We start from the raw sequence: 27,191 nt of genomic DNA, 5'->3' as shown, positions 1-27,191 counted from the left end.
GTTGGAGGCGCGCGGTGCAGAATTCTAACCGGCGGTGAAGAAGGAGAAATATAAATATAAATAGAGATAGAGATAGAGAGCTAGAAACAGGAGGAGAGGAAGAAAGAAATAGAGATAAACAGAGGTCGTGAGAGAGAAACAGAAGCATGATGAGTTAAATAGAGATGAAGAGACAAATGTGAAAGAGGTGGAACACAGAAAGGAATAGAGAGGTGAATACAGAAGTAAAGGTATACCATAAGGGGACTAAAGATAGAAAGGGGTAGTAAGTTGATTGAAGGGAAGAGGGGAAGGGGTAGACAGCTGGTGGGAGGTATAAAGGACGAGGGAAAATACACTCCCTTTGTTGCAGGAGACAGGGATCAGGGAAGCATAGAGGAAGTAGGTGATATTAAACTGGCAGAATGTTAGAGAGAAAATTGGTAGAAAGAGAAGAATAGGTACAACAGTGAGTGGGTAGCAAGACAGGGAATGAAGACAGAGAAAGGCGGGTGGTGAAGGCATAGAGAGAGGGACTGAACTGAGAAACAGGGGAAGAGTGGAGGCAAAGCTGTCTCTGAGCAAGGAGAATATTGGTGTGTGTGTGTAAACATTCAATTATCTTCAAATTTGGAAAGGTAAGTGTTATTTTTCAGGTTACTATTGTTTAAACTGTAGTGGTAGTAATTTGGTGTGATGGACAGAATTTTCCAATGCAGCGAGATCGGTTAAAAATTGGACCACAGGATTGGATTGGACAGAAAAAGTCAGTTGTTTGGGTGGCTCAGTGGTTAGCACTGCTGCCTCTCAGCGCCAGGGACCTGGGTTCAATTCCCACCTCAGGTGACTGTCTGTGTGGAGTTTGTACATTCTCCCTGTCTCTGTGTGTATTTCCTCTGGGTGCTGCAGGTTCCTCCCACAATCCAAAGATGTGCAGTCAAATGAATTGGCCATGCTAAACTGTCCATGGTATTAGGTGCATTAGTCAGGGGTAAATGTGGGGGAATGGGTCTGGGCAGGTTACTCTTCAGAGGGTCAGTGTGGACTTGTTGGGCCAAATGGCCTATTTCCACATGTAGGGAATCTTCTCTAAATTTGTCCTCTCTAGTCTGCGCAACTATACAGCAAGATGGAGAAAGTGAGGACTGCAGATGCTGGAGATCAGAGCTGAAAATGTGTTGCTGGAAAAGCACAGCAGGTCTGGCAGCATCCAGGGAACAGGAGAATCGATGTTTCGGGCATAAGCCCTTCTTCAGCCTCAATACCACAAGATGGGTTGATCAACTTACCTTTCCACTATTCCCACATTAAATCTTTGTACTCATGCTAAGTACAGGCACTCTGCAGGTTGAGAGTGGGTTCTGTTTGTACTGTAAATTGATTCCACAGAATCTCTACAGTATGGAAGCAGGCCATTCAGCCCATCCCCATGCCCTATCCCAATATTTTCCCTGCATTTTCAGTGGCCAGACCACCTAATGTGCACATCCCTGGACATTATGGGCAATTTAGCATAGCCAATTCACCTAACCTGCACATCTTTGCACTGTGGGAGGAAACCAGAGGAAACCCATGCATATGGGGGGGGGGAGGGGTGGGTGGGAAATGTGCAAACTCCAAACAGTCTTCCAAGAGTGGAATTGAACTCTGGTCCCTGGCACTGAGAGGCAACAGTGCTAACCACTGAGCCACCATGCTGCCCTTTTAAAAATTATTTCTGAAATTATTAATCCTTCTCATCTACGTACATACCTTTCCTGGCAGTGGGGAGCATTTCGGGAGTAGTGTTATAGACCAAGCCGGACCCCCTCAAAACATTTCAAGAAGTTGGTCCAGACTGTAACTTTTCTAGTTGTTTTGAGCAGGTGTAGAGTGGAAATTGCAGGGGTGATGCAGCTGGTTAAAACCCCTCAGTTTTAAATAAAACAATTTATTTACAGAGTACCAAATGAAACACAAACAAAAGAGAACAGAATAACTTAACCTATCCGAAAACCCAACAGACTATCGTAAATTAATGATGTTGTTCCAAATTCTTGCAGCAATCCCCAGACAACTCCTTGTCAAAAAAGGTAAAATCATACACAGGGTCCTAGGAGAGAGATGGCAGAGAAAGTCAGCATGGAACACATTCCCTGTCGCTGTTTCTTTGACCAGCAGGCTCAAAAACTGACTGCTTGCTCAAACCAAACCTGAGAAAAGCTGTGCTGGGAGAACTGGTCACTCTCCTTTCATTGTATGTGTTTGTTTAAAAGCTTAGAAGCTTCTTCAAGTAGATAACCCAAGACATTTCTGAATCTATGCGCTTATGACCACTCTGGGGGAGAAAAACAAGGACAACCTAACCTTGTTAAAGAAGCAGCATCATCATAGTACTGATCATAATAACATGGGTTTTAAGATACTCATGGAAAGAGATAAAAGCAGTTCTCGGGTGAAAGTGGTAAACTGGGTGAAGGTGAACTACAACAATATTAGGCAGGAACTGGAGAATTTTGACAGTGGCCTCTATGGGTAAATCCACAGCGGGCATGTAGGATTATTTTGAACTGCAGTTGTTAAGAGTTTATGAGGCGTGTTCTTGTCAGAATGAAGGATAGGTTTGGAAAGTTCCTTGAACCATGGATGACTAGGTCAAATAAGTCATACAATGATCTTGGTCATAAAGAAAAGGAAGCATATATGAAGGTCTATGATGCTGGGAATTGACGTAGGCCTTAATATATAAAGAAAGTAGGAAAGAAAATAAACAAGGAATTAGAAGGGCTAAAAGGTATCCTGAAAAGTCATTAGCAAACAGGATGAAGGTGAATGTCAAGCTTTTTATACATATATAGAGTCATAGAGATGTACAGCATGGAAACAGACCCTTCGGTACAACCCGTCCATGCCGACCAGATATCTCAACCCAGTCTAGTCCCATCTGCCAGCACCCGGCCCATATCCCTCCAAACCCTTCCTATTCATATACCCATCCAAATGCCTCTTAAATGTTGCAATTGTATAAAAAGCAAGAGGGTACCTAGGAAAAGATTTAGCCACTCCAGGGCAAAGGAGGGTATCTGTGTGGAGCCAGAAGAGGTAGGTGAGGCCCTAAACTAATACTTTAATGTATTCACCAAAGAGAAGGAATTAGTGGAGAATGATTTCTAAGCCAAGTCCTATTGAAAAGTTGTTATGTCTTAAAGTATTAAGGTAGTTAAGTTCCTGACTCCTGATGGGATCTATCCCAGAATATTGAGGGAGGCAAGAGAACAAATTGCTGGAGCATTGACAGACATCTTTGTGTCCTCTTTGGCCAAAGGTGAGGCCCCAGAGAACTGGAGATTAGCCCATGTCGTCCTATTGTTTAAGAAGGGGTAGCAGGGTTAATTGCAGAAATTGGATTAGTGGTGCTGGAAGAGCACAGCAGTTCAGGCAGCATCCAAGTAGCTTCGAAATCGACGTTTTGGGCAAAAGCCCTTCCTGATGAAGGGCTTTTGCCCGAAACGTCAATTTCGAAGCTACTTGGATGCTGCCTGAACTGCTGTGCTCTTCCAGCACCACTAATCCAGAATCTGGTTTCCAGCATTTGCAGTCATTGTTTTTACCTAATTGCAGAAATTACCAACCTATGAGCGTCACATCAGTGGTATGGAAATTATTGGAAAAAGATTCTCGGGGTCAAGATCTATATGCATTTAGAAATAAATGAACTTATTAGCGACAGCATGGTTTTGTGCGGGGGAGGTTGTGCCTCTCCAACGTGATCGAGTTTTTTGAGGTGGTGATGAAGGGTTTGATGTCTGCGTGGACTTCAGTAAAGCCTTTGACAAAGTTCCTCATGGTCGACAGGTACAAAAGGTGAAGTCCCAGTGTCAGGGGTGAGCTGGCAAAATGGGTGCAGAACTGGCTTAGTCCTAGAAGACAGGATAGCAGTGGACGGACTTTTCTGGAATGGAGGGTTGTAACTAGTGGTGTTCCACAGGGACCAGTGCGAGAATCGTTGCTGTTTGTGTTCGACATAAATTATTTGGAGGAAAACGTGGCTGGTCTAATTAAGTTTGCGGACAATACAAAGATTCTGGATGTAGGTTTGTTTGCTGAGTTGGAAGGTTCATTTTCAGACGTTTCCTCACCATACTAAGTAACATCTTCAGTGAGCTTCTGGACAAAGCACTGCTTCCTGCTTTCTATTTCTATGTTTGGGTTTCTTTGGGTTGGTGATGTCATTTCCTGTTCCTTTTCCCAGGTCCCAAAATGACATCACCACAGAAAATGTCGTCATTAACCCAAAGAAACTCAAACATAGAAATAGAAAGCAGGAGTCATCAGCAGTGCTTTGTCCGGAGGCTCACTGAAGACGTTACCTTGTATCGTGATGAAATGTCTGAAAATGAACCTTTCAGCTCAACGAGCAAACCTACATCCAGAACCTCAACCCGATCTACAAATCTTCTCAAAACTCGCTAATACAAAGATTGGTTTGAGTTGCAGATAATTAGGAGGATTGTCAGGATACAGCAGGAGATAAATGATTTGGAGACATGGGCAGAAAAATGGCAGATGGAGTTTGATCCAGACAAATGTGAGGCGATGCTTTTTGGAGTATCACGTACAGGTGGAAATTCTACAGTGAATGGCATAACCCTTAGGAATATTGATATGCAGGGGGATCTGGGTGTGCAGGCCTATAGATCACTGAATGTGACACTGCAGGTAGGTAAGATAGTATAAAAGGCATATGGCATGCTTGCCTTCTTTGGAAGGTGCGTTGTGTAAGGATAGGCAAATTATGGGGCAGCACGGTGGCACAGTGGTTAGCACTGCTACCTCACAGCACTAGGGTCCCAGGTTCAATTCTACCCTCTGGCGACTGTCTTTGTAGAGTTTGCACATTCTCCCCGTGTTTGCGTGGGTTTCCTCCGGGTGCTCCGGTTTCCTCCCACAGTCCAAAGATGTGCAGGTTAGGTGAATTGGCCATGCTAAATTGCCCATAGTGTTAGGTGCATTCGGTCAGAGGGAAATGGGTCTGGGTGGGTTACTCTTCGGAGGGTCAGTGTGGACTTGTTGGGCCGAAGGGCCTGTTTCCACACTGTAGGGAATCTAATCTAAAAACTTTGCACAGTTACTGTCTTTGCTGTTTGAGTTCAAATATCTCTGGACATCGGAGTGCCTCTGGGGAAAACTAACAGTGAAATTCAGAGCTGATCTTGGAGGAACCTGTGTGGGAGAACTCACAATACGGGACCAGAGAAGTGCATAGTTTTTAAGCGTATCCCTGCTGTAAATCTACAATAGTGAGTAGAGTCGGTTCTTTCTTGATCTGTCTCTTGATTTAAAGTTTAAACGTATAATCTATAAATACTAAGTTAGCCTGGAGCAGTTTTTTTAGAACAATAAGATAGTTTTTTTAGAATAATTAGAACAATATCTTCTGAGTCTGTAGATTGTGAATGAACAAAGATGGCCTTTAATAGAGTGATGTGCTCTTTTTTGTTGGATGTGGGAGTTTAGGGAGAATTTCCATGTTACTGATGATTATGTCTGCAAGAACTGTCTTTTGTTGCGAATCCTATCAGATTGCATGGATCGGTTGGAACAACAGTTAGAGGCAATGAAGAATTTACACGAGCTAGGGGGGTCTAATGGATGGTATTTATAGGAAGGGAGACAAGCTGCAGATACAGTCAGGTTAGATGGGTTAACTTTAAGAAAGGTAGGAGAGGGAGGCAAGTAGTACAGGAATTGTCTGTGGCTATGCGGCTTTCCCCATCTCAACCAAGTATGCTGTTTTGGAAAATGTAGGGGGTGATGGACTCTCAGAAGAATATAGCATGAACAGTCAAGTTTCTGGTACTGAGAATGGCTCTAATATAGTCAGGTTCTAAATGATCGATTGTGGTAGGGGACTCTCTAGTCAGAGACACAGATGTCTCTGTGGCCAGTAGCTAGAAATCCAAAATGATGTGTTGCCTTCCTGGTGCCAGGATCAAGGATGTCTCCGAGAGGGTGCTGAATGTTCTCATCGGGGAGAGATATCAGCAGAAGGTCATTGTACACATTGGAACTAACAACATAGGAATGGAAAAGGGTGAGATTTTGAGGGGACAATATAGAAAGGCAGGAATTTAAAAAGGCTCTCAAGGGTAGTAATATATGGATTACTCCTGGTGCTACGAGCTAGTGAGAATAGGAATAGGAGGAGAGAGCAGATGAATGTATGGCTGAGGAGCTGGTGTATGGGAGAAGGATTCACATTTTTGGATCATTGGAATCTCTTCTGGGTTGGAACTGACAAGAAGGATGGATTGCACCTGAATTAGAAGGGGACTAATATATTGGCAGGGAGACTTGCAAGAGCTGCTTGGGAGGATTTAAACTATTAAGGTATGGGGGTGGGACCCAGAGAGATATGGAGGAAAGAGATCAATCTGAGACTGGTATAGTTGGGAAAAGGAGCAAGTCAAACAGTCAAGCCAGGCAAGAACGAAGCAGAGAACAAGCTCGGTAAATTAAACTGCATTTATTTCAATGCAAGAGGCCTAACCGGGAAGGCAGATGAATTTAGGGCAGGGTTAGGAACATGGGACTGGGATATCATAGCAAATTACAGAGATGTGGCTCACGGATGGACAGGACTGGCAGCTTAATGTTTCAGGATACAAATGCTGTGGAAGGATAGGAGGAGAGGAAGGGGAGTAGCCTTTTTGGTAAGGAATAGAATTATTGCTGTACTTAGGGAATATATCCAGGGAAGTTATTTGGGTGGAACTGAGAAATAAGAAAGGGATGATGATCACCTTGTTGGGATTGTATTACAGACCCCCCTGCATAGTCAACGGGGAATTGAGAAACAAATAATAATAGGCTGGTTATGGTAGGGGATTTTAATTTGCCAAACATGGACTGCGACAACCATAGTGTTAGGGGTTTAGATGAAGAGGTTTTTAAGTGTGTACACGAAAACCTTTTGGTTCAGTATGTGGAGGTACCTGCTAGAGAAGATACAAAACTTGACCTACTCTTGGGGAAATAAGGCAGGGCTGGTGACTGAGGTATCAGCGGGGGAGCACTTTGGGGCGAGCGACCATAATTCTATTAGTTTTAAAATAGTGAAGGAAAAGGATAAACTGATCTAAAAGATGATGTTCTAAATTGGAGAAAGGCCAATTTTGACGGTATTAGGCAAGAACTTTCAAAAGTTGATTGTGGGCAGATATTTGTAGGTAAAGTGACGGCTAGAAAATGGGAAGCCTTCAAAAATGAAATAACGGGAGTCAATAGAAGGTATATTCCTGTTAGGGTGAAAGGTAAATTTGGTAGGTGCAGGCAATGCTTGATGACTAGAGAAATCAAGCTGTTGGTTTAGAAAAAAAAGGAACCCTACCTCGGGTAGAGATTGAGATCGAGTGAATCATTAGAGTATAAAGGCAGTAGGGGTATGCTTAAGAAGGAAATCAGGAAGGCAAAAAGGGGACATGGGGTAGCTTTAGCAAATAGGATTAAGGAGAATCCAGAGGGATTCTATAAATATATTAAGGACAAAAGGGTAACTAAGGAGAGAATAGGGCCCCTCAAAGATCAGCAGGGCAGCCTATGTATGGAACTGCAGAGATGGAGGTACTAAACAAGTATTTTGCATCAATGTTTACTGTACACGAAGGACATGGAAGATATAGAATGTGGGGAAATAGATGGTGACATCTTGGAAGATGTCCATATACAGAGGAGGTGGTGCTGGATGTCTTAAAACCCATAAGGGTGGATAAAACTCCAGGACCTGATCAGGTGTACTTCAGAACTCTGGGAAGCTGGGGAAGTGATTGCTGGGCTCCTTGCTGAGATATTTGTTTCATTGATAGTCACAGATGAGGTGCCGGAAGACTGGATGTTGGCTAATGTGGTGTCACTACTTAAGAAAGGCGATAAGGAAAAGCCAAAGTTAAAAATTGCACAATATCGGGTTATAATCCAACAATTTTAATTGGCAGCACCAGCTTTGAGTGCTGCTCCTTCATCAGGTGGTAGTGGACAATTAAACCTGTTGGACTATAACCTGGTGTTGTATGATTTTTAACTTTGTACACTATAGTCCAACACCGGCATTTCCAAATTTTGGAAGAGCCAAGGAACTATAGACCACTGAGTCTGATATTGGTGGTGGGCAAGTTGTTGGAGGGAATCCTGAGGGACAGGATTTACATATATTTGGAAAGGCAAGGACTGACTAGGGATAGTCAACATGGGAAATCATGTCTCACGAGTTTTTTTTTTAAGAAGTAACAAAGAGGATTGAGGGCAGAGCAGTGGATGTGATCTGTATGGACTTCAGTGAGGCGTTTGACATCGTTCCTCATGGTAGACTGGTTAACAAGATTAGATCTCATGGGGTACAGTGAGAAGTAGCCATTTGGATGCAGAACTGGCTTGAAGGTAGAAGATAGAGGGTGGTGGTGGAGGGTTGCCTTTCAGACTGGAGGCCTGTGACTGGTGGTGTGCCACAAGCAACGGTGCTGGGTCCACTGCTTCGTCATTTGTATAAATGATTTGATGTGGACATAGGAGACATAGTTGGTTTGTTTATGGGTGACACCAAAATTGGAGGTGTAGTGGACAGCAAGGAAGGTTACCTCCGAGTACAACAGGATCTTAATCAGATGGGTCAATGGGCCCAGGAGTGGCAGATGGAATTTAATTTAGATAAATGAGGTGCTGCAATTTGGCAGTCAAATCCGGGCAGGACTTAATGGTAAGGTCCTGGGGAGTATTGCTAAATAACGTGATCTTGGAGTGCAAGTTCATAGTTCCTTGAAAGTGGAGTTTCAGGTAGATAGAGTGCGTTTAGTTTGCTTTCCTTTATTGTACAGAACATTGAGTATAGAATGTGGGAGATCATGTTGCAGCTATACAGGACATTGGTTAGGCCACTTTTGGAATATTGTTTGCAATTCTGGTCTCCTTCCTATCGGAAAGATTTACACAGATGTTGCTAGGGTTGGAGGATTTGAGCCACAGGAAGAGACTGAATAGGCTAGAGCTGTTTTCCCCGGAGCATCAGAGGCTGAGGGGTGACTTAATCGAGGTTAATAAGATCCTGAGTGACATGGATAGGATTAATGGACAAAGTCTGTTCCCTGAGGTGGGGGAGTTCAGAACTAGAGGGCATAGGTTTAGGGGGAGAGGGGAAAGATTTAAAAGGGACCTAAGGAGCAACTTTTTCATGCAGAGGATGGTGCGTGTATAGAATGAGCTGCGAGGTGGACGCTGGTATAATTACAACATTTAAGGCATCTGGATAGATTTCTGACTAGGAAGAGTTTAGAGAGATATGGGCCAATTCTGTCAAATGCGAGCAGGTTAAGTTAGGATATTTGGTTGGCATGAACAAGTTGGACTGAAGGGTCTGTTTCCATGCTGTACATCTCTTGTGTTGTATATTTAAGTGTATGAACAAGTAGAATTGTCATTTCTCTATTTGTATTAGGTGAACAAATATATTTCTTTGTATCATTTAATTGAATACTTAATATTGAGAGTGCAGGATCACATACCATTAATATAGTCTCTCCTTTTTTAAGGAATGCAACGTTGCAGCGTTTAAATTATGGAACGTGAAGTAATGAATGCAACTGTATCCACCAGCCATTTGGTGTTTTCTGGTAAAATGAAGGGACAACGGAATAGTATTTTGAAAAAGACAAAATACAATGCATCTTTGATTTCTAAGATTAAGACCAAAATTCTCAGTAAGTATTCTATACTCTTCTCCTTGACTTCTGATCCTACAGTGCTCAACCTGCTCGTGCACTAATCTGTTTATTGAAGTGGCTAATCTAATTGATTTTCTGTAATTAGCAATGCTAGCAGAATGTTAATGGTAAAGGATTAATTGGTGATGACCTTGAAGGCTGTGGAGAAGTCGGGAGACTGCTGTTGAAGATGGTCATCAGAAGTGTTATGATGGACAAGCAGCCATTTGGCCTATCATGGGTGCAGCATCTGAGTAACTCATTAAATATCATACTCCTATCTTGTCCCCATAGCCCTTCCTTTTTCAGTTAACTGTCTAGTTTTCTCTTGAATATGTCAATTCACCCTGCCTCCAGCACATTGAGGCCGTGCATTCCAAACGTGAAAGCATATCTTTTTCTCATTACTTTCTCATGTGAATTTCTTTAAAGCTGTTCACCCTCCTCAATCTTCTCATGATTTAGAACAGTTTCTCCCAATCTCCTCTGTTCAGACTCCTCTTGATTTTTGAATGCCTCCATCAGGTTTTCTTTTCAGCCTTATTTTCTTCAAGAAAAGCACTCCTAACTTTTCCAGTCTATCTTTATAACTGCTTATCTTCATCCCTGGTATCATGCTTGTGAATCTCTTCTGTACTTTGTTCAACATAGCTTCCTTTCGGTTGTACTCTGTTAATAAAACCTAGGGCATTGTATGCTTTATTAACTATGCTGTCAACACATCATGCTGCCTTCGTTGATCTTCATCTCCACCTCATTAAAATTGCCTTTTTTTATTTTGAAAGCATTGACTCTTCTCATTCCTTCCTACCAAAATAAATTACTTCACATTACCTGACATTAAACTTCAAAGATCACCTGTCAAATGATTCTAAATCCTTTTGAGGTTCTAGACTATCCTCCTCATAGTTCATAATGCTTCCAAATTTCATATTGTCTGCAAATTTTGCAATTGTTTTAGGACTCCATAGTCTAGATCATTTAATGTATATTTGGAAAGGTAAGGGTTCCAACAATGAGACCCAAGGACTGCACTATAAATGTTCCTCCAGCTTAAAAATATTCATTTTCATCTGCTTCCTGGCACTTAGCCAAATTTATATCAGTGTTGTTGCTGTCCCTTTTTATTCTATAAACTATGGCTTTGTTCACAAACCATTTGTGTGGCACTTTAGTAAACACCTTTTTAGAAGTTCATTACATAACATCAAATGCTCTCTCCAAAATGTGCCTGGTGTTAACTTTTACTTACAGTAAACATCCTGATTTCTGATCTTAATCATGGAGTGATGAAGTAATTGGAAATGGTTGATTTTAAGATGTACATCTTGAAAAATACAATGTTCTGAACTGAGATTAATTTCTTCCAATTGCAATCACCATTAGTACTACAGTACGAGGACAGACTCCAATCGCTGCAAGTTTTCCCAATTAGCACTATATTGTGAGCAATTCTAGAAACCACACTTAACTACATCAAAGCTTTTGAAAGAATGCAGAGCAGATTTAATAGAATATCAGTAATGATAAATGTCTGTCATCTGGACATACTAGAGAAGAGGAGGAAATCTGATAATATTCAAAATCATGAATTTTATCATGATATTGCTTCACTTCTACTTCCTGTGGTAGAAGGGTCAATCGCTAGGTTTTTTGAGGGTTTGGTGTACATTCAATTAACTGAGAAGGGATGCATGTGTATAGTTCCTTAAGTGGAATTGCAGGTACACAGTGAGGTAAAGGTGGCATGTGGCACACTTTCCTTCATTGGTCAGTGCATTGAGCATAGGATATGGGTGTCACGTTATGGCTATACAGGATATTGGTTAGGCCACTATTGGAATACTGCACTCAATTCTGGTCTCCTATAGCAAGGATGATATTAAACTTGAGAGCATGCAGAAAAGATTTACAATGTTGTCTGGACTGGAGACATTAACCTGTAGGGAAGAGTTGAATTCGTTGGGGCCTTTTTCTGTAGAGTGTCTTAGACTGAGGAATGACCTTTATAGAAGTTTATACAATAGTGAGGGGCATGGATAGGGTGAATACTCTAGGTCTTGTCCTGTATGAGGGAGTCTTAAGCTAGGGGACATAGATTTAACGTGAGAGAGGACGAATTTGAAAAGGACCCAAGGATCATGCAGATGGTAATACGTATATGGAACTAGTTGCCAGAGGAAATGGCAATTACAATATTTAGCAGGAATCTGGATGGGTATATGAATAAGAAGGGTTTAGAGGAACAAATGCTGGCAAATGGGTCTAGTTAGAGACAAAAAAAAACTGCAGATGCTGGAATTCAAATTGGACAGGCAGGAAACTGGAGGAGCACAGTAAGCCAGGCAACATCAGAAGGTGGAGAAGTCGATGTTTCGAGTATAACTCTTCTGGATTCCTGATGTTGCTGTGTTCCTTCAGCCTCCGCTTCTCTACTATGGTAAATGGTAGTAGGTCAGTTTGAGATGTCTGGTCTGTGTGGATGAGTTGGACCGAAGAGACCGTTTCTGTTCTGAATGTATCAGTTAGAATCAGAATCAATGATATCATGGGCAGTTGCTGCTTTCACATCTCAAGAATTTAACCTATTTGCCCAGTAGATTAAGCATTAGTGAATGGGTTACTGGTGACATGGAGTTGATAGTACAAATGGTATTCCTTCCCACAATTTCCAGCTGATTGACAAAGGACTGACAGGGTGAAATTCACTCTTAGATTTATCGTTTGGGAATAAGACATGCCTGGGTCCCCACATTCGTGTGTGTGGATATCAATGCAACTGTATTGCATCAGCTTGGCTAAGACCATAAGACATAGGAGTGGAAGTAAGGCCATTTGGCCCATCGACTCCACTCCGCCATTCAATCATGGCTGATGGACATTTCAACTCCACTTACCCGCATTCTCCCCGTAGCCCTTAATTCCTTGTGACATCAAGAATTTATCAATCTCTGTCTTGAAGACATTTAGCGTCCTGGCCTCACTGCACTCCACGGCAATGAATTCCACAGGCCCACCACTCTCTGGCTGAAGAAATGTCTCTGCATTTCTGTTCTGATTTGACCCCTCTAATTCTAAGGCTGTGCCCACAGGTCCTAGTCTCCTCGCCTAACGGAAACAATTTCTTTGCGTCCACCCTTTCCAAGCCATGTATTATCTTGTAAGTTTCTATTAGATCTCCCCTTAACCTTCTAAACTCCAATGAGTGCAATCCCAGGACCCTCAGCCGTTCCTCGTATGTTAGACCTACCATTCCAGGGATCATCCGTGTGAATCTCCGTTGGACACACTCTAGTGCCAGTATGTCCCTCCTGAGGTGTGGGGCCCAAAACTGGACACAGTACTCCAAATGGGGCCTAACCAGAGCTTTATAAAGTCTCAGTAGCACATCGCTGCTTTTATATTCCAACCCTCTTGAGATAAATGACAACATTGCATTCGCTTTCTTAATCATGGATTCAACCTACATGTTTACCTTTACGGAATCCTTGACTAGCACTCCCAGATCTCTTTGTACTTTATGAATTTTCTCACCGTTTAGAAAGTAGTCCATGCTTGTATTCTTTTTTCCAAAGTGCAAGACCTCACATTTGCTCACGTTGAACTTCATCAGCCATTTCCTGGACCACACTCCCAAACTGTCTAGATCCTTCTGCAGCTTCCCCAATTTTCATTACTACCTGCCTGTCCACCTATCTTCGTATCATCGGCAAACTTTGTTAGAATGCCCCCAGTCCCTTCATCCAGATCATTAATATATAACGCGAACAGCTGTGGCCCCAACACTGAACCCTGTGGGACACCGCTTGTCACCAGCTGCCATTCTGAAAAAGAACCTCTTATCCCAACTCTCTGCCTTCTGTCAGACAGCCAATCCTCAGTCCATGCCAGTAGCTCACTTCGAACACCATGGGCCCTCGCCTTACTCAGCAGCCTCCCGTGTGGCACCTTATCAGAGGCCTTTTGGAAGTCTAGATAGACCACATCCACTGGGTTTCCCTGGTCTAACCTACTTGTCACCTCTTCAAAGAATTCTAACAGGTTTGTCAGGCATGACCTCCCCTTACTAAATCCATGTTGACTTGTTCTAATCCGACCCTGCTCTTCCAAGAATTTAGAAACCTCATCCTTAACGATGGATTCTAGAATCTTACCAACAACTAAGGTTAGGCTAATTGGCCTATAATTTTCCATCTTTTGTCTTGATCCTTTCTTGAACAATGGGGTTACAACAGCGATCTTCCAATCATCCGGGACTTTCCCTGACTCCAGCGGCTTTTGAAAGATCTCAACCAACGCCTCTGCTATTTCCTCAGCCACCTCCCTCAGAACTCTAGGATGTAGCCCATCGGGACCAGGAGATTTGTCAATTTTAAGACCTTTTAGCTTTTCTAGCACTATCTCTTTTGTAATGGCAACCATACTCAACTCAGCCCCCTGACTCCCTTTAATTATTGGGATATTACTCATGTTTTCCACTGTGAAGACCGATGCAAAGTACTTATTAAGTTTTCCAGCTATTTCCTTATCTCCCATCACGAGCCTTCCAGCATCAGTTTGAAGTGGCCCAATGTCTTATGTATTGAAAGAAACTTTTGCTATCATTTCTATTTTTACTGGCTAGCCTACCTTCATATTTGATCCTCTCCTTCCTTATTTCTCTCTGTTATCCTCTGTTTGTTTTTGTAACATTCCCAATCTTCTGATTTCCCACTGCTCTTGGCCACTTTATAGGTTCTCTCTTTTTCTTTGATACATTTCCTGACTTCCTTTGTCAGCCATGGCTGTCTAATCCCTCCCCGGATAATCTTTCTTTTCTTGGAGATGAACCTCTGTACCGTGTCCTCAATTATACCCACAAACTCCTGCCATTTTTGCTCTACTGTCTTCCCTGCTCGGCTCTGCTTCCAGTTGATTTTCTTCAGTTCCTCTCTCATGCCCTCGTAATTACCTTTGTTTAACTGTAACACCATTACATCCAATTTTGCCTTCTCTCTTTCAAACTGCAGACTGAACTCTACCATATTATGATCGCTGCTTCCTAAGTGTTCCCTTACTTTAAGATTTTTTATAAAGTCTGGTTCATTACATAGCACTAGGTCCAAAGTAGCCTGCTCCCCTGTGGGCTCCATGACAAGCTGTTCCAAAAAGCCATCCTGTGAGCATTCCAAGAATTCCCTTTCTTTGGATCCACTGGCAACATTATTTACCCAGTCCATCTGCATATTGAAGTCTCCCATGATCACCGTGACCTTGCCTTTCTGACATGCCTTTTCTATTTCCCGGTACATGTTGCGCCTCTGGTCCTGACCACTGTTAGGAGGTCTGTACATAACTCCCATTATGGTTTTTTTTGCCTTTGTGGTTCCTCAATTCCACCCACACAGACTCCACATCATCCGACGCTATGTCATTCAGTGCCATAGATTTAATTTTGTTCTTAAGTTTTGCTTTTGGTTAGCTTTTTTTTTCACACAGTCCCTTGGCAGAATTTATACCTCAACTTGCCCTACTTTGCTAATTCATCACTGTAATAATTATTCATTCAGAAACAGAAATAAATCTGGCATGATTTTTGGGGAGAAAGTGGAGTTAATGTTTCAAATCTGGTAACTCTTCACCACAATTATTGATTGGTGCCTGCCGCTCATTGGTTTAATACAGCAGCAAATTAAAATAAATGTTTTAGTTGTGAAACATTATCTTACAAATTAATTTGTATCTTATTAGCTAGATTGCAACATTCAATAGTAACTTATTGTAGCTGTCTCTGTGGTACAGTTTCTGTTTGGTTTTGAGTTGAGATTTTGTGTTGCAATTTCACAATGTCAGCACAAACCACTGTATTGTAATTTATTTTCTTGAGTTTGTTCAACTTAATTTTTGATTTCCATGTTAGAGTCTGTTATTCAGTTTTAAAAGCTACTGTCATCAGATTCTTTGAATTATCAAATTACAGTAATAGATTTCAGGATAGGGTTTTGACATGTGTAACAGACAGTGATAATTTTATAAGAATATTCATGGTCTGTTATGTACTCCCCATCTCAGAGCAAAACATTATTGTGATTGCCCTGTTTAATCTTGTCAAATGTTACTAAATAGACTTTTTCCTACAGCTGATTGGGTTATTCTTTGTGGCTATTTCAATAGAGCATAAAAGTAACATTCTGAAATCAGGTCTGCATATGATACCATTGTGTTATTTAAACAAAAATCTATTTAACTAAACACTCATTTTGTCAGTTAGTATTTGTCAGTTAATCTTGGAAGCCTTGAGCCACCCACATTTGTAGTCATGGTTGGTGGTTCTTGTATAACTGTTTCTAGTTTCAACAAACAAGTTGAAACAAACTTACACTTTACTCTTCCAAAAGACCTATAAACTGTGAAAATGTTTACTTTTAAAATAGATTAGATCTTTTGTGTTTCCTCGATTGTCTTGTTTCTTGTAATTAACAGCCCGTTTCACGTCAGTTCTGCAATGTGCTTAACACTCAGTCTAAATTCATCATATTGCCTTACTGCAAGCAGTGGTTTAACAGCTATTTTTGAGGATGCCTGATGAAAGATGATAATTTCTACATTGCACTCTGAAGTTGATCCATTGCAATCATTTTTGTTTCAGACAACTCCTCAATGATGAAGATTTCACTTAAAAATAACAATAAAGCTTTGGCATTAGCACTTGCTGAAGAGAAGAAAAAGTATAGATTGTCTGAACAGGAAAAAGTAATTCTTCAAAAAGAAATATGTATTCAAAATTATGACATAGTTATGCTCCAGCAAAGGTTGACTACTCAGGTAAAAAGGGCAATATTTTGATTCTTTCTGATTGTAAGCCACGTTCTTTAATGTGGCATTGTAATTGAACATTTTTGGGATCCCTGCCTTCCATTTAGATGATATTGTAGTTCAATATGGCTTCTCATAAGTTGGAGTCAGAATGCTGCTTCTAGATTGGGAGTCAATTACCAGAGTTATTCTGCATCAATTCCTCAAAATATGGGTGGATCTACCAAATTCTGGGGGAAAGACTAACGTTGATAACTGAAAGTGGAGCCAAAGGGATAGAGTTTAAGGCAGTGAAGTTTTAGCCAACATCTAACCTTTGAATATGGGTTTAATAGAGTCTTGAATACTGTTGATATAATGTCCGAATTTGTATCTTTTGAGAAACAGAATGCAAAACTTTCAACCTTGGAAGAATTTTTGATGAAGCTAAAGAGCTGCTTCTCTGATGCTACTGATTACTTGTCAACTGCCATCAGTACCTGTGAATGTGATGTAAGGATTTGTTTTTATTCAGTTTCTTTCTGAACTTTTCATATTGGATTGCAATTGTAAGTTTTAATAGAATCTAGGCTCTGCATCAAACAACTTATACAACAGCTGAAGTATTTTTAACTAGAACCTAAAATATTACAATAATGAAATAATGGCCTATTATTTAACACAGTTAAATGAAGTTAAGATGATTGGTAAAGAGAAACAACAAAGGAGAAAAAGCATCCAATGAATAATGATTTGGAGTAGACTATCTCAAATTGCAGTGGAAACAAATGCAATAGAAACTTTGGGAATTGGATAGGTACTTGAAAGTAAGATTTTTTTATCCTTTCATGGGATTTTAACACTACTGGTAAGATTAGCATTTGCTGCTAAACTGTAATTGTCCTTGAGAACCTGATGTCCTGCTTTCTTGAACTACTACATGTAATCCAACTGGTGTAGATATGTTTGATGCAGTTTAAAAGGATTTGGGTAAAGAGAGCAGACAAAAAATTGGCAGATTGAGTATAATTTTGAAAATGTGAACTTCTCTGCTTTGGCAAGAAAAAAGAAAACCAATATATTTTATTGAAGAAAGACTGTAGAACTCTCCAGCACATGGGAACCTAGTTGTCCTGGCACATGAATACAAGGGGTGTTTAGGCATTTGCTTCAATTGCTTATTAAAGCAAATGGAAGAATTACTGCAGTAAGAAATAGGACATTGATTTAGCTGATCTATATTATTGTATGTGCTCTATTCAAAGGTTTTTCCATCTTCATATTGCCTATCAGCTTAAGGTTTTCTCCCTGACATGTTTATTGGGCTTCCCAATAAATACTTAGTCTTCCTTTCCTGAAATGGAAATTTCTTCACATCATCTTTTATAAAAATATAATCTTAAAGGCCTTCATCAGGTTAACTCGTAAAACTTTCATGGATAAAAATATTACATCCTGTTGAGTCTTTCCTGACCAGTACAACCTTTCATTTTGGCATTATCTTTGTAAATTTGTTTTTCTTGCAATGCCTCTAACTTTTCAATATCCTTATTATAATAGCGAGATCAGAATTGTACACAGTACTTAATCAGCATTCTGTGCAAATTTAACATCCTGCTTTTCAGTTCTTTTCCTCTATAAATACTGTCTTTTTAACCAGCTTCATTTTGAGTGGTTCTATTTATCTGTACCCCTGGATCTATTGCTACTCTGATGTACTTTCCAAGGAATATAGAGCCACATTACCATTCGACCAAATGCAGCATCCCCCCATGTTTTAAATTTGAAGTTTACTGGCCGGTTATGTACCATGTTGCAAGGTTGTTCATGTCTTTTTTTTTGTAATCATATGCAGGGTTAATTGTGCCCCAGTCTGATGTATTTCTGTGACCTTCACTTAACATGAAACACAAAGGTAGTGAGCTCACCCTTTGATGCTGTGCTTTGTGATCGGGTGTTGAATTCTTCATGCTGTCCTTTGTCCCTGTCTCCAAAGCTCCCATTAAAAATGATGTACTAATGGGTAACTGTTTATTATAGATTTTCCAAACCTCTCGCTGTATCACTTTGACTGAAGTAATGAAAATTAGGCTAACCATTTACTAATATCTACTTGTATTCTCCCCACTGAGGCATTTACTTCTTTCAATGTAGTTTCAGGAATATCAGTGGAATGGTATGTTATTCCAAAGAAGTAACCGTGTAAGTGAAGATTCCAACTGCAACTTGTAAGTAATCAACAAAGTTATAATGCTTTAGATTGATCTGCAAATTACATTTATTCCAAGCTTAAAGAAAAGAAGTGTATTCCAAAATTCAGGGCAGCAGTTAGCTTATGAGATTCAATTATAGTGTGTCAAATGAATACATAATAAATATACAAGTAGTTCAAATATGAAATTTCGACTCTACAAGAATTCTGAAGTGCAGTTTGCTTCCTGTGAAATAACTTGTATTTTTTTGTTTTGACTTGTGTTGTTTCTTTACCTCTCGTCTCACACTCTCTTTTGTCTCTCACATACTCTCAGCGTAGCAGACAAGCATGCAGACTGTTTCCAGGTTTTAGCTAGTGACTTGATTTAGTTCAATGAGGAAGCCCAGATTTTCTTAGTGAAGCCCCTAGCTGAGATGAGCATATCCCTGAAGTTACTGTGGTCAACTGTGGCTAGCTAATGATGTCAACAAACATTTTTTTGAACTTTTAAATTTTGATACATGAAATAATGCCTTTGTCATCATGAAAACAAGTTCTCCAATTAGACAAATTCTTCCTGACAAGCTGCTGAAAGTTTGGATAAGATTTGAATAGGTACATGAATAAGAAAACTTTAGAGGGATACAGCCCAAACACCGGCAAGTGGGATTTGTTTAGTTTGGAAAACTTGGTTGAAGTGGATAAATTGGACCAAAGGGTCTGTTTCCATACTATATGACTCTATAAAACCAAGTATAGTGTAAAGCTGTTAAGTTGATTGGTGAGAACCATGTTGATTTTTGAGATATACAGAGGAAAAATAAATGCAAAAATAAAACATACCAGATTAAACAAATTGACTTCCTGAATGCCTGTTTTGATTACAGAAATACTAAGTTACCATCAGACGCTTTGCCCAAATTTGGAATTGAAGGAAGATACAAAACTAACGCCATCCTGGATGACAAAATCGATCCCTTGAAACAAGCTGTAGTGGTTCCAGGAGAGGATTCTATGTCTTTGGCTACTGGACCAACACGTCAAACTTTTACTGTGAATTTCCATGAAAATGTTAATGAACCAAATAAATACAGTGAGCAAACTGAATTTGGGCAACATAATCAAGGCAAGTCCAGCTTTAAAAAAAGTCTATTAAGTAAATGCTCCTACAGCTGGCAATCACTTATTACTCATTGTCTATGTACTTTTAACCAACATTAACACCAAATGACAATTTGAGTAATTGTTCTGTAAGCCAGTATAGTTCTGGGCAATTAAGTGGACAAAATTTAGATGGTGCAAAAAAAGTGCGGGTGAAATATAATTTGCATTTAGTTTGCACTTTTTATAACATTTTATGATTGACTTTAAAATATCCTTTTGAAATATCTTAGCAAATCACTCTGTATCAAAACCACTACCCTTATGAAAAGGAATGAAAATCAGGTGAACCATTGGCATCAACTTAAGTACTGGAAATGGCAAAGTCAAACCCAGCCTGACTGTGAGGGTGGCTTGGCTTTGCAGGGTCAATCAGGGGTTTGTGCCAAAATTGGGGAGAACATCCCATAGACTAGTCAAGCAAAGCTTGACTTAGTTATACTCAAGGAATTATTCCATACTCAAGTCTAGAGGACTTTGTATGTGTGTGTGTGTGTGTTTGTGTGTGTGTATGCATTAAATGTGACAGCACTATGATATACCATTAGGAAGGAGTTGCTCTGGAAGGCCACAACATTAACTCTGGGTTTCGTGATGTCTCGTGGCATTAAGTCAAACATGGGCAAGCAACCCTTCTCTGATCACCATTTGTCACCAGCTCAACTGATCAATCCGTACTCCTCCACTAGTTAGTGGAAGTACTGAAGGTAGCAGAATGTATTCTTGGTGGAAGACTTCAATGTTTATCACCAATATAGTACTGATTGAGCTGGCTGAATCCTAAAGGACACTGCTGGTGATGATGAGACAACCAGCAAGAGGGAAAACTAAACTGATGTCACTCTCCTCAAACTGTCTATATCTGCCATGAGTATGTAGGTAGAAGTAATCACTGTACATGTCATTGTGCTGCCAAATCTTGTTCTCATATTGACAATATGTTGGGTTATGTGCATGACATTACTATTGTGTTAAATAGAATACATTTCAGATAGATCTAGCAACTCAACTGGGCTTCCATGAAACCATCAACTGCAGAATTATATCCGTACAGAATTAATCTGTAGCTCATTTGGAGCATATCTCTGCAATCTTCTATTACCATTAAGCTAGGAGATGAACCCTGCTTCAGTGAAGAGTGCAGAGGAGCATACCAGGAGCTGCACCAGTCATACCTAAAAATGGGGTGTCAACCTGGTATAATGCAGGGCTACTTGCAAACAAAACCATGGAAGCAGCATGCAATAAACATGACTAGATTAGAGTTGCGCTCAAAGCACAGTTGGTCAGACAGCATCCGAGGAGCAGGAAAATCGATGTTTCAGACAAAAGCCCTTCATTAGGAATGGAGGCAGGGAGCTTTCCACATCCATCAAAGCTTCACCTGCACATCCGCCAATGTCATTTATTGTATCCGTTGCTCCCCATGCTGTCTCCTCTACATGGGGGAGACTGGACGCCTCCTCACAGAGCGCTTTAGGCAACCTCTCTGGGACACTTGCACCAATCAACCCCACTGCCCCGTAGCCCAACATTTCAACTCCCCCTCCCACCCTGCCAAGGACATGCAGGTCCTGGGTCTCGTCCACCGCCACTCCCTCACCATCCGACGTTTGGAGGAAGAACACATCATCTTCCGCCTTGGAACACTTCAACCCCAGGGCATCAATGTGGACTTCACCAGTTTCCTGATTCCCCTTCTCTCTCCCCCCCACCTCCACCTTACCCCTGTTCCAGACTTCCAGCTCAGCACCATCCTCATGAACTGTCCTACCTACCAATCTCCCACCTCTCCACTCCACCCTCCCCTCTAATCTAAAAATCTTCATCCTCGCTTCCATCCACCCATTGTAGTCTTGTTACCTTCTCCCCAGCCCCTCTCTCTCTTCTTCTTCCCCCCTTCCCCTCACCCCCCCCCCCCCCACTTTCCGGCTCCATTCCGAAACGTCGATTTTCCTGCTCCTCGGATGCTGCCTGACCTGTGTGCTTTTCCAACACTCTAATCTAGATTCTGGTTTCCAGCATCTGCAGTCCTCACTTTTGCCTAATAAACATGACTCTGCAATCCCAGAACCAATGAATTAGTTCTAATGTTGCAGATCTGTCATATCTAGTCATGAACAGTAGTGGGCAATTAAACAACTGACAGAAGGATGAAGCTCTACAACTATGCCCGTCCTTAATGAATAACAGATCCCAGCGCATCAGTGTAAAAGTTGAGCCTGAAGGTTTTTAAACCATCTCTGCTCCCTCCTTAGATCCCCAGTATTTCAGATGCCAATCGTCAACTAATTTAATTCTCTCCACTCTTCAAGAGCTGAAGGTACTGGATATGGCAAGGGCTATGGACATTGTCAAAGTTCAAAGAAACTGGACTCGAGGACTAAGTGTTCTTGGCTAAACTGCTCCAGTACGTTGAAAATGCTGTTGTCTATCTGACCATGTGGCAAACCGGTCAGATATGCCCCGTCCATGAAATGAAGGACAATCCAATTCAGCCCTATCAGTTTACACTCTATCAAGACAAAAAGTAATGAAAAGGGGTCCCTAACAGTGCTATCAAGTAGTACTTGATCATCCGTAATGTGCTGACAAGCCAGGGCCATTCAACTGCTTACTTCATGACCACCTTGATTCAAGTATGGACAAAAGAATTGTACACCAGTGATAAGGTAAAAATGACTGAACTTAACATCAATTCAATTTGACAGTGTGGTATCAAGGACCCCAACATAAATGGAATTATTGGGAATCTAGGTAGCAGAGGTGGAACTGCTCACTAGTTGGAGTCTGATCCAGAAATGAGGTGAAGTTGACTGCCCTTCACATAAAGACAGCATTTGACCAAGTGTAGCATCTAGGACTCTAACAAAACTGGAGGCAGTAGGAATCTGGTTGGTTGGTGGGGGTGAACTTTCCCCTGGAGCCATACATAGTGCAGAAGATGATGGATGTGGTTGTTCAAGATAAGTAATCTATCCTGGGCTGTCAGCGCAGAAGTTCCTCAGAATACTGTCCCAGGTCTAACCATCTCCAGCTGCTTCAATTATGACTTTCCCTCTACCATAAGATCAGAAGTGGAGGTGTTCACTCATTCTATTTAGCAATGTTCACCGTGTCTTAGATACTGAAGCAGCTATGGCCACATCCAGCCATACCTGGTCAACATCCAGGCTTAGACTAAAAAGTGGCAAGTAACACAAGTGCCAGGCAATGGTAATCTCTAACGAGAGAGAATCTAGCCATCTCCAATTGATATTCAGTGGAATTACCATTTCTGAAGCCCCCACTACCAATATCTTGCAGCCTAACATTGACCAGAAATTGAATTGGATCGGTTATTTCTTATTGTTTGAGGTCGGAGGCTAGGAATTCTGCAGTGACTGACTTTCCTCCTGTTTCTCTGTGCCTGCTCACCATAACGTATGGAATAGATTACTGTTCACTTACCTGGATGGGTGCAACTCCAAGCACACTCCAGAAACTCAATCAGCATTTTCAACCTTCGCCACCAACCGATAGTGGGCAGCAGTAGGTACTATTTACAAGATGCACTGCAGCAAATTGCCCTAGCTGCTTTACAACTACAATCCTATGCACCTAGAAGGATAAAGTCGGCTAGATAGGAATATCATCACTTGCAAATTCCCCTCCAAGCTACATTATCCCGGCTTGGAACTGTATTGTTCGTTCTTTTATTGTTGCTTTGTCAAAATCTTGGAACCTCCTTTCTGCAATATTGGTGTCCTGACAAGCACTCCAGAAATTCCAAAAGACAGCTCCTTATGACTGTCTCAAAGGCATTTATGGATGAGCCATAAATGTTGGCCCAGCCTTCCCCTAAAGGAACGTATAATGAAAAAACAGTTACCTCTGAACATCTCAAAATACTTTATAGCTGATGAACTATTTTTGTTGTCATTATTGTAATATAAGAAATGCAGCAGCTAATTCACAAGCTCCTGCAAGCACCAGTCTGATGATCAGGTAAACTGTTTTAGTGATGTTGTTTGTGAGGAAAATATTGGCCTTGACACAAGGGGTAAAGCCAATGTCCCTTTTTGGAATAGTGCTATGATGTAGTCTTCATTTATGGAAGAGGTCAGGTAGGTCCTAGATTTACAATCTCAACCAGCAGTTAGCGTCTCTCTCAGCAACCTCAGTGGAAGTAGGCTTAGAATTTTGTTTGCACTCAAATCTTGAAAGTAGAACTTGAGTCCACAACATTTGTGAATCAAATCAACTAAGACTTGGCTAACACCACAGCTTACAGCTTCAAGGCTTTTATAAAATCAACAACATTGTTGCAACTTCAGTTTGATTAGAAAATAATGAGAAAGTTAACTGATTAATTTCTGTTTTTCCAGCCTTTGAGTAGATTAATTTGGAGTCTTAGTTAAGAATTTGAGAGGTAGAAGGACAGCTTTCCTTTTCTTCACTCTTTCCCCCCACCCTCCCAACCACAAAAAAAAAGCCAGACAGCTGGCATGAGGCCCTTTGGGAAAGGCCTGCCAAGTTAGGAGCCAGTATGGCAGTTTACAAGCCATTGGTACATTTCCACGGTATTGTAACATTAGGGGTAGGTTGCCAATCAGAGACCACCCACCACTATTCTACCTGACTTAAATGTCTTTCTTGCTTCCATACTGTTCACGAGTACGGCAGAAAATATCGTCCTTAATTTTTGCTGCACATCAGTATAGAATTTGATAGAAAATGTTCTTTTTTTTATAAAAAACTTTTTATGTATTTCAGATACCGTTTCGAATCATGCCTGGCATCCTCAGAATTGTGAAATATCTTCCATGAATAACTTTCTTGTTCCACACACATTTACTGAGCAAATGCCTGAAACTCAGCAGAATGAAACTATAGTTGCATGTCAAAATGTTACCTTAAGAAAGAAAGATTCATGTTCCCGAAGTTCTAAAATATCTCTGGAATTACTGGAGAAAAAGTGTACTTCCTTGGCAAGAGAATCTTGTTCAAGAAATTCTAAAATCAGTGATATTCCTGATTTTCACAGAATAAGTTTGGGTGGACCACAAGTTGAAATTTCTCCAATGCCACACAGCTCACATCCTTCTGATCCGCAGAAGTGTGCCACAAACCTGATTACTGAAGAACAGTCAGTTGAGCAACAGAAACCTGAAGTGACTGTTCTTGATGCAGAAATGGATCTAACTACAAGTGAAGCTATAGAAATTGTTACTGTTGGAACAAATTCTACAAAGGGCAGAACGAAAAAAACTGGAAGAGCTAATACGGAAATTGAAACAACCTCCAAGAGTGTGGCAACTCTGCGAAAAGTAAAACAAACTAAGGGAAAAAATTCCAACAGTGCTCAAAGAAATTGCAACATTGATTCTCAGCTGTTTGAAAAGACACAAAGAAAGTGTTCTGAGGAATTTTCTGTCTTTGACCAAAACTCTATAAATAATAATGAGGAGCCCAATGTTCGTATTCCAAGCAGTGGACTGAATAATTGGCTAGTGCATAAGCAGAATATCCACCAAAATGATCAGAAGGAATTTAGTCAGGTTGAAAGTGCTTCTAAAAATAATATAAACAGTATGAAAGAAACATTTGAGAAAAAGACATTTAAAATTCATAACAGCATTAAGGACAGCTCATGTAATTTATTTGCCTCGAGGGCTATTGAAATTTATAATAAACCAGAGAGGAATGAATGTCTAAATAATGAGGAAGAGAGCAGAGGAATTTCAAATACTTTACAAGGAAATTTCAGTAATGTAAAAGAAAAGGTTGGACAAGGAACATTTACTGTGTTGAAGTATCACAATGTTGAGGAAAGTACATCTAATCTAATTAAACAGCAAACAGTAGAGCACGAAGTGGAAATGGCTAAACATCCAGTATTAGAAGATTACAGGAATTTAAATAACAAGAGCACTAGCCGAAGGACATTTTTGGTGACAGGGAGCAACAACATTAAAGATAATTCGCCTCAAGCAGTTGGTAAGAAAAAGCTTGGAAAGCGGAGTGTGGTGGTAACAAATGAATATTCAGATAATTTAGAGGAGGGCTGCAGGAGCTCTCATGCGACAGAAGAAAATACTAGCATTAAAGGCAAGACTGATCGAAGGACATTTGTGGTCACAGAAAAACACAACAGCATTAAAGATATTTCACCTAAATCGTTTGGACAGGAGAAACTTAAAAAGCAGAGTTTGATGATAACAAATGAATATTCAGATAGTTTGGAGGAGGGTTGCAAGAACTGTAATGCTTCAGGAAAAAATATTGATAACAAAAGTAAGGTTAACCGAAGGACGTTTGTTGTATGTAAACGCCACCGGACCATTAAAGAAGATTCAACAAATTCATTGTTAAGGCATGATGGCAAAGAGCAAAATGAAGTGGAGATGGTTGAGTGTTTAGGTAACTTGAAAGTTAGCAATGCAAATAATATTGATAAACAAAAGATGATCGTAGTGCTTAAAAGGGGCAAAAAATCATCCAAACGAGAAAAATTTAGAAATCGGCCTGAAATTACAATGGCTGAATCTTTGGATAATCTAGAAGAAACCAGCAAGAGTTATAATGACTTAGAAATAAATATTGATAACAAAAAACGCAAAGCTGACATGGCTGCAGTGCACAAAAAACGAAAGAAATTTGAACAAAATTTCTCTGACCTAATTAAAGAAGAGAAAGATGATGAATCATATACAATAACTGCATGTTTGCCTTGCACAGAAGGGAACAGTGAAACTTCTGTCATTCAACAAGATTATATAAAAGGAATAGATGACCAAAGGACATTTGTGACAAATAAAATACTGGAAAATATTGAAAATCTACCTAATCTAATTGTGGAAAATCAAAGTGAAGAGCAAATGGATGTAAATCAGCACTTGAATAGAAACAGGAAAAACTGCGATCAAAATGCAGGTGTTTCTCCAGAAAATTATTGCAATGTGAAGGAAAGATTGGATAGAACAATTGCAGTTTGCAAAAATATTGAAGATCCAACTCACTCAATACTGGCAGCAAGAAAAACATTACAGTATGAAATCAAGAAGGAACGAGCAGAGTGTGAGCAGAACACCCACAAAATTTTAAATCATGATTGCAAAACTACTTCAAAAAAAGAAAGCCAACTTGTGGAGGAAATCTCTAGAAATAGCTCCAATGAATCTGTCACATGTCTATCCAGACGGGATGATTTGGCTGTGGGTGGAACAACTGCAAAGTGCCCAAGAGTTCAAGGTATGCCTTTATCTTTGGTCAAACAATTAACCAATGTATATATGCACAATTTATACTACATGGCAGTTAGAACATCTCCCTCATTCTATTTTAGACATATATGCAATTTCATACTCAGC

The 27,191-nt window shown here is 40.5% G+C and overlaps 1 protein-coding gene across 3 annotated transcripts in view; it reads left to right on the top strand.

Moving 5' to 3' along the window:
- The window catches only part of LOC140481989 (uncharacterized), a 41,498-nt gene continuing 14,307 nt past the window's right edge, over positions 1-27,191 (top strand). Inside the window, exons 1-7 of one of the 3 annotated variants that reach the window (XM_072578809.1) lie at positions 1-617; positions 9,540-9,707; positions 16,339-16,514; positions 16,893-16,997; positions 18,639-18,712; positions 19,566-19,804; positions 24,595-27,072. In XM_072578809.1, the coding sequence (XP_072434910.1) occupies positions 9,566-9,707; positions 16,339-16,514; positions 16,893-16,997; positions 18,639-18,712; positions 19,566-19,804; positions 24,595-27,072 (3,214 nt within the window). In that variant the 5' untranslated portion in view covers positions 1-617; positions 9,540-9,565. Of the gene's footprint in view, positions 618-9,539; positions 9,708-16,338; positions 16,515-16,886; positions 16,998-17,024; positions 18,400-18,638; positions 18,713-19,565; positions 19,805-24,594; positions 27,073-27,191 lie in introns of those variants that run through there. The other 2 variants (XM_072578808.1, XM_072578810.1) reach the window with 2 other exon arrangements.

Source organism: Chiloscyllium punctatum, chromosome 10, assembly GCF_047496795.1.
Source record: "Chiloscyllium punctatum isolate Juve2018m chromosome 10, sChiPun1.3, whole genome shotgun sequence".
Taxonomy (NCBI): domain Eukaryota; kingdom Metazoa; phylum Chordata; class Chondrichthyes; order Orectolobiformes; family Hemiscylliidae; genus Chiloscyllium; species Chiloscyllium punctatum.
This window is presented reverse-complemented; position numbering and strand designations above follow the sequence as displayed.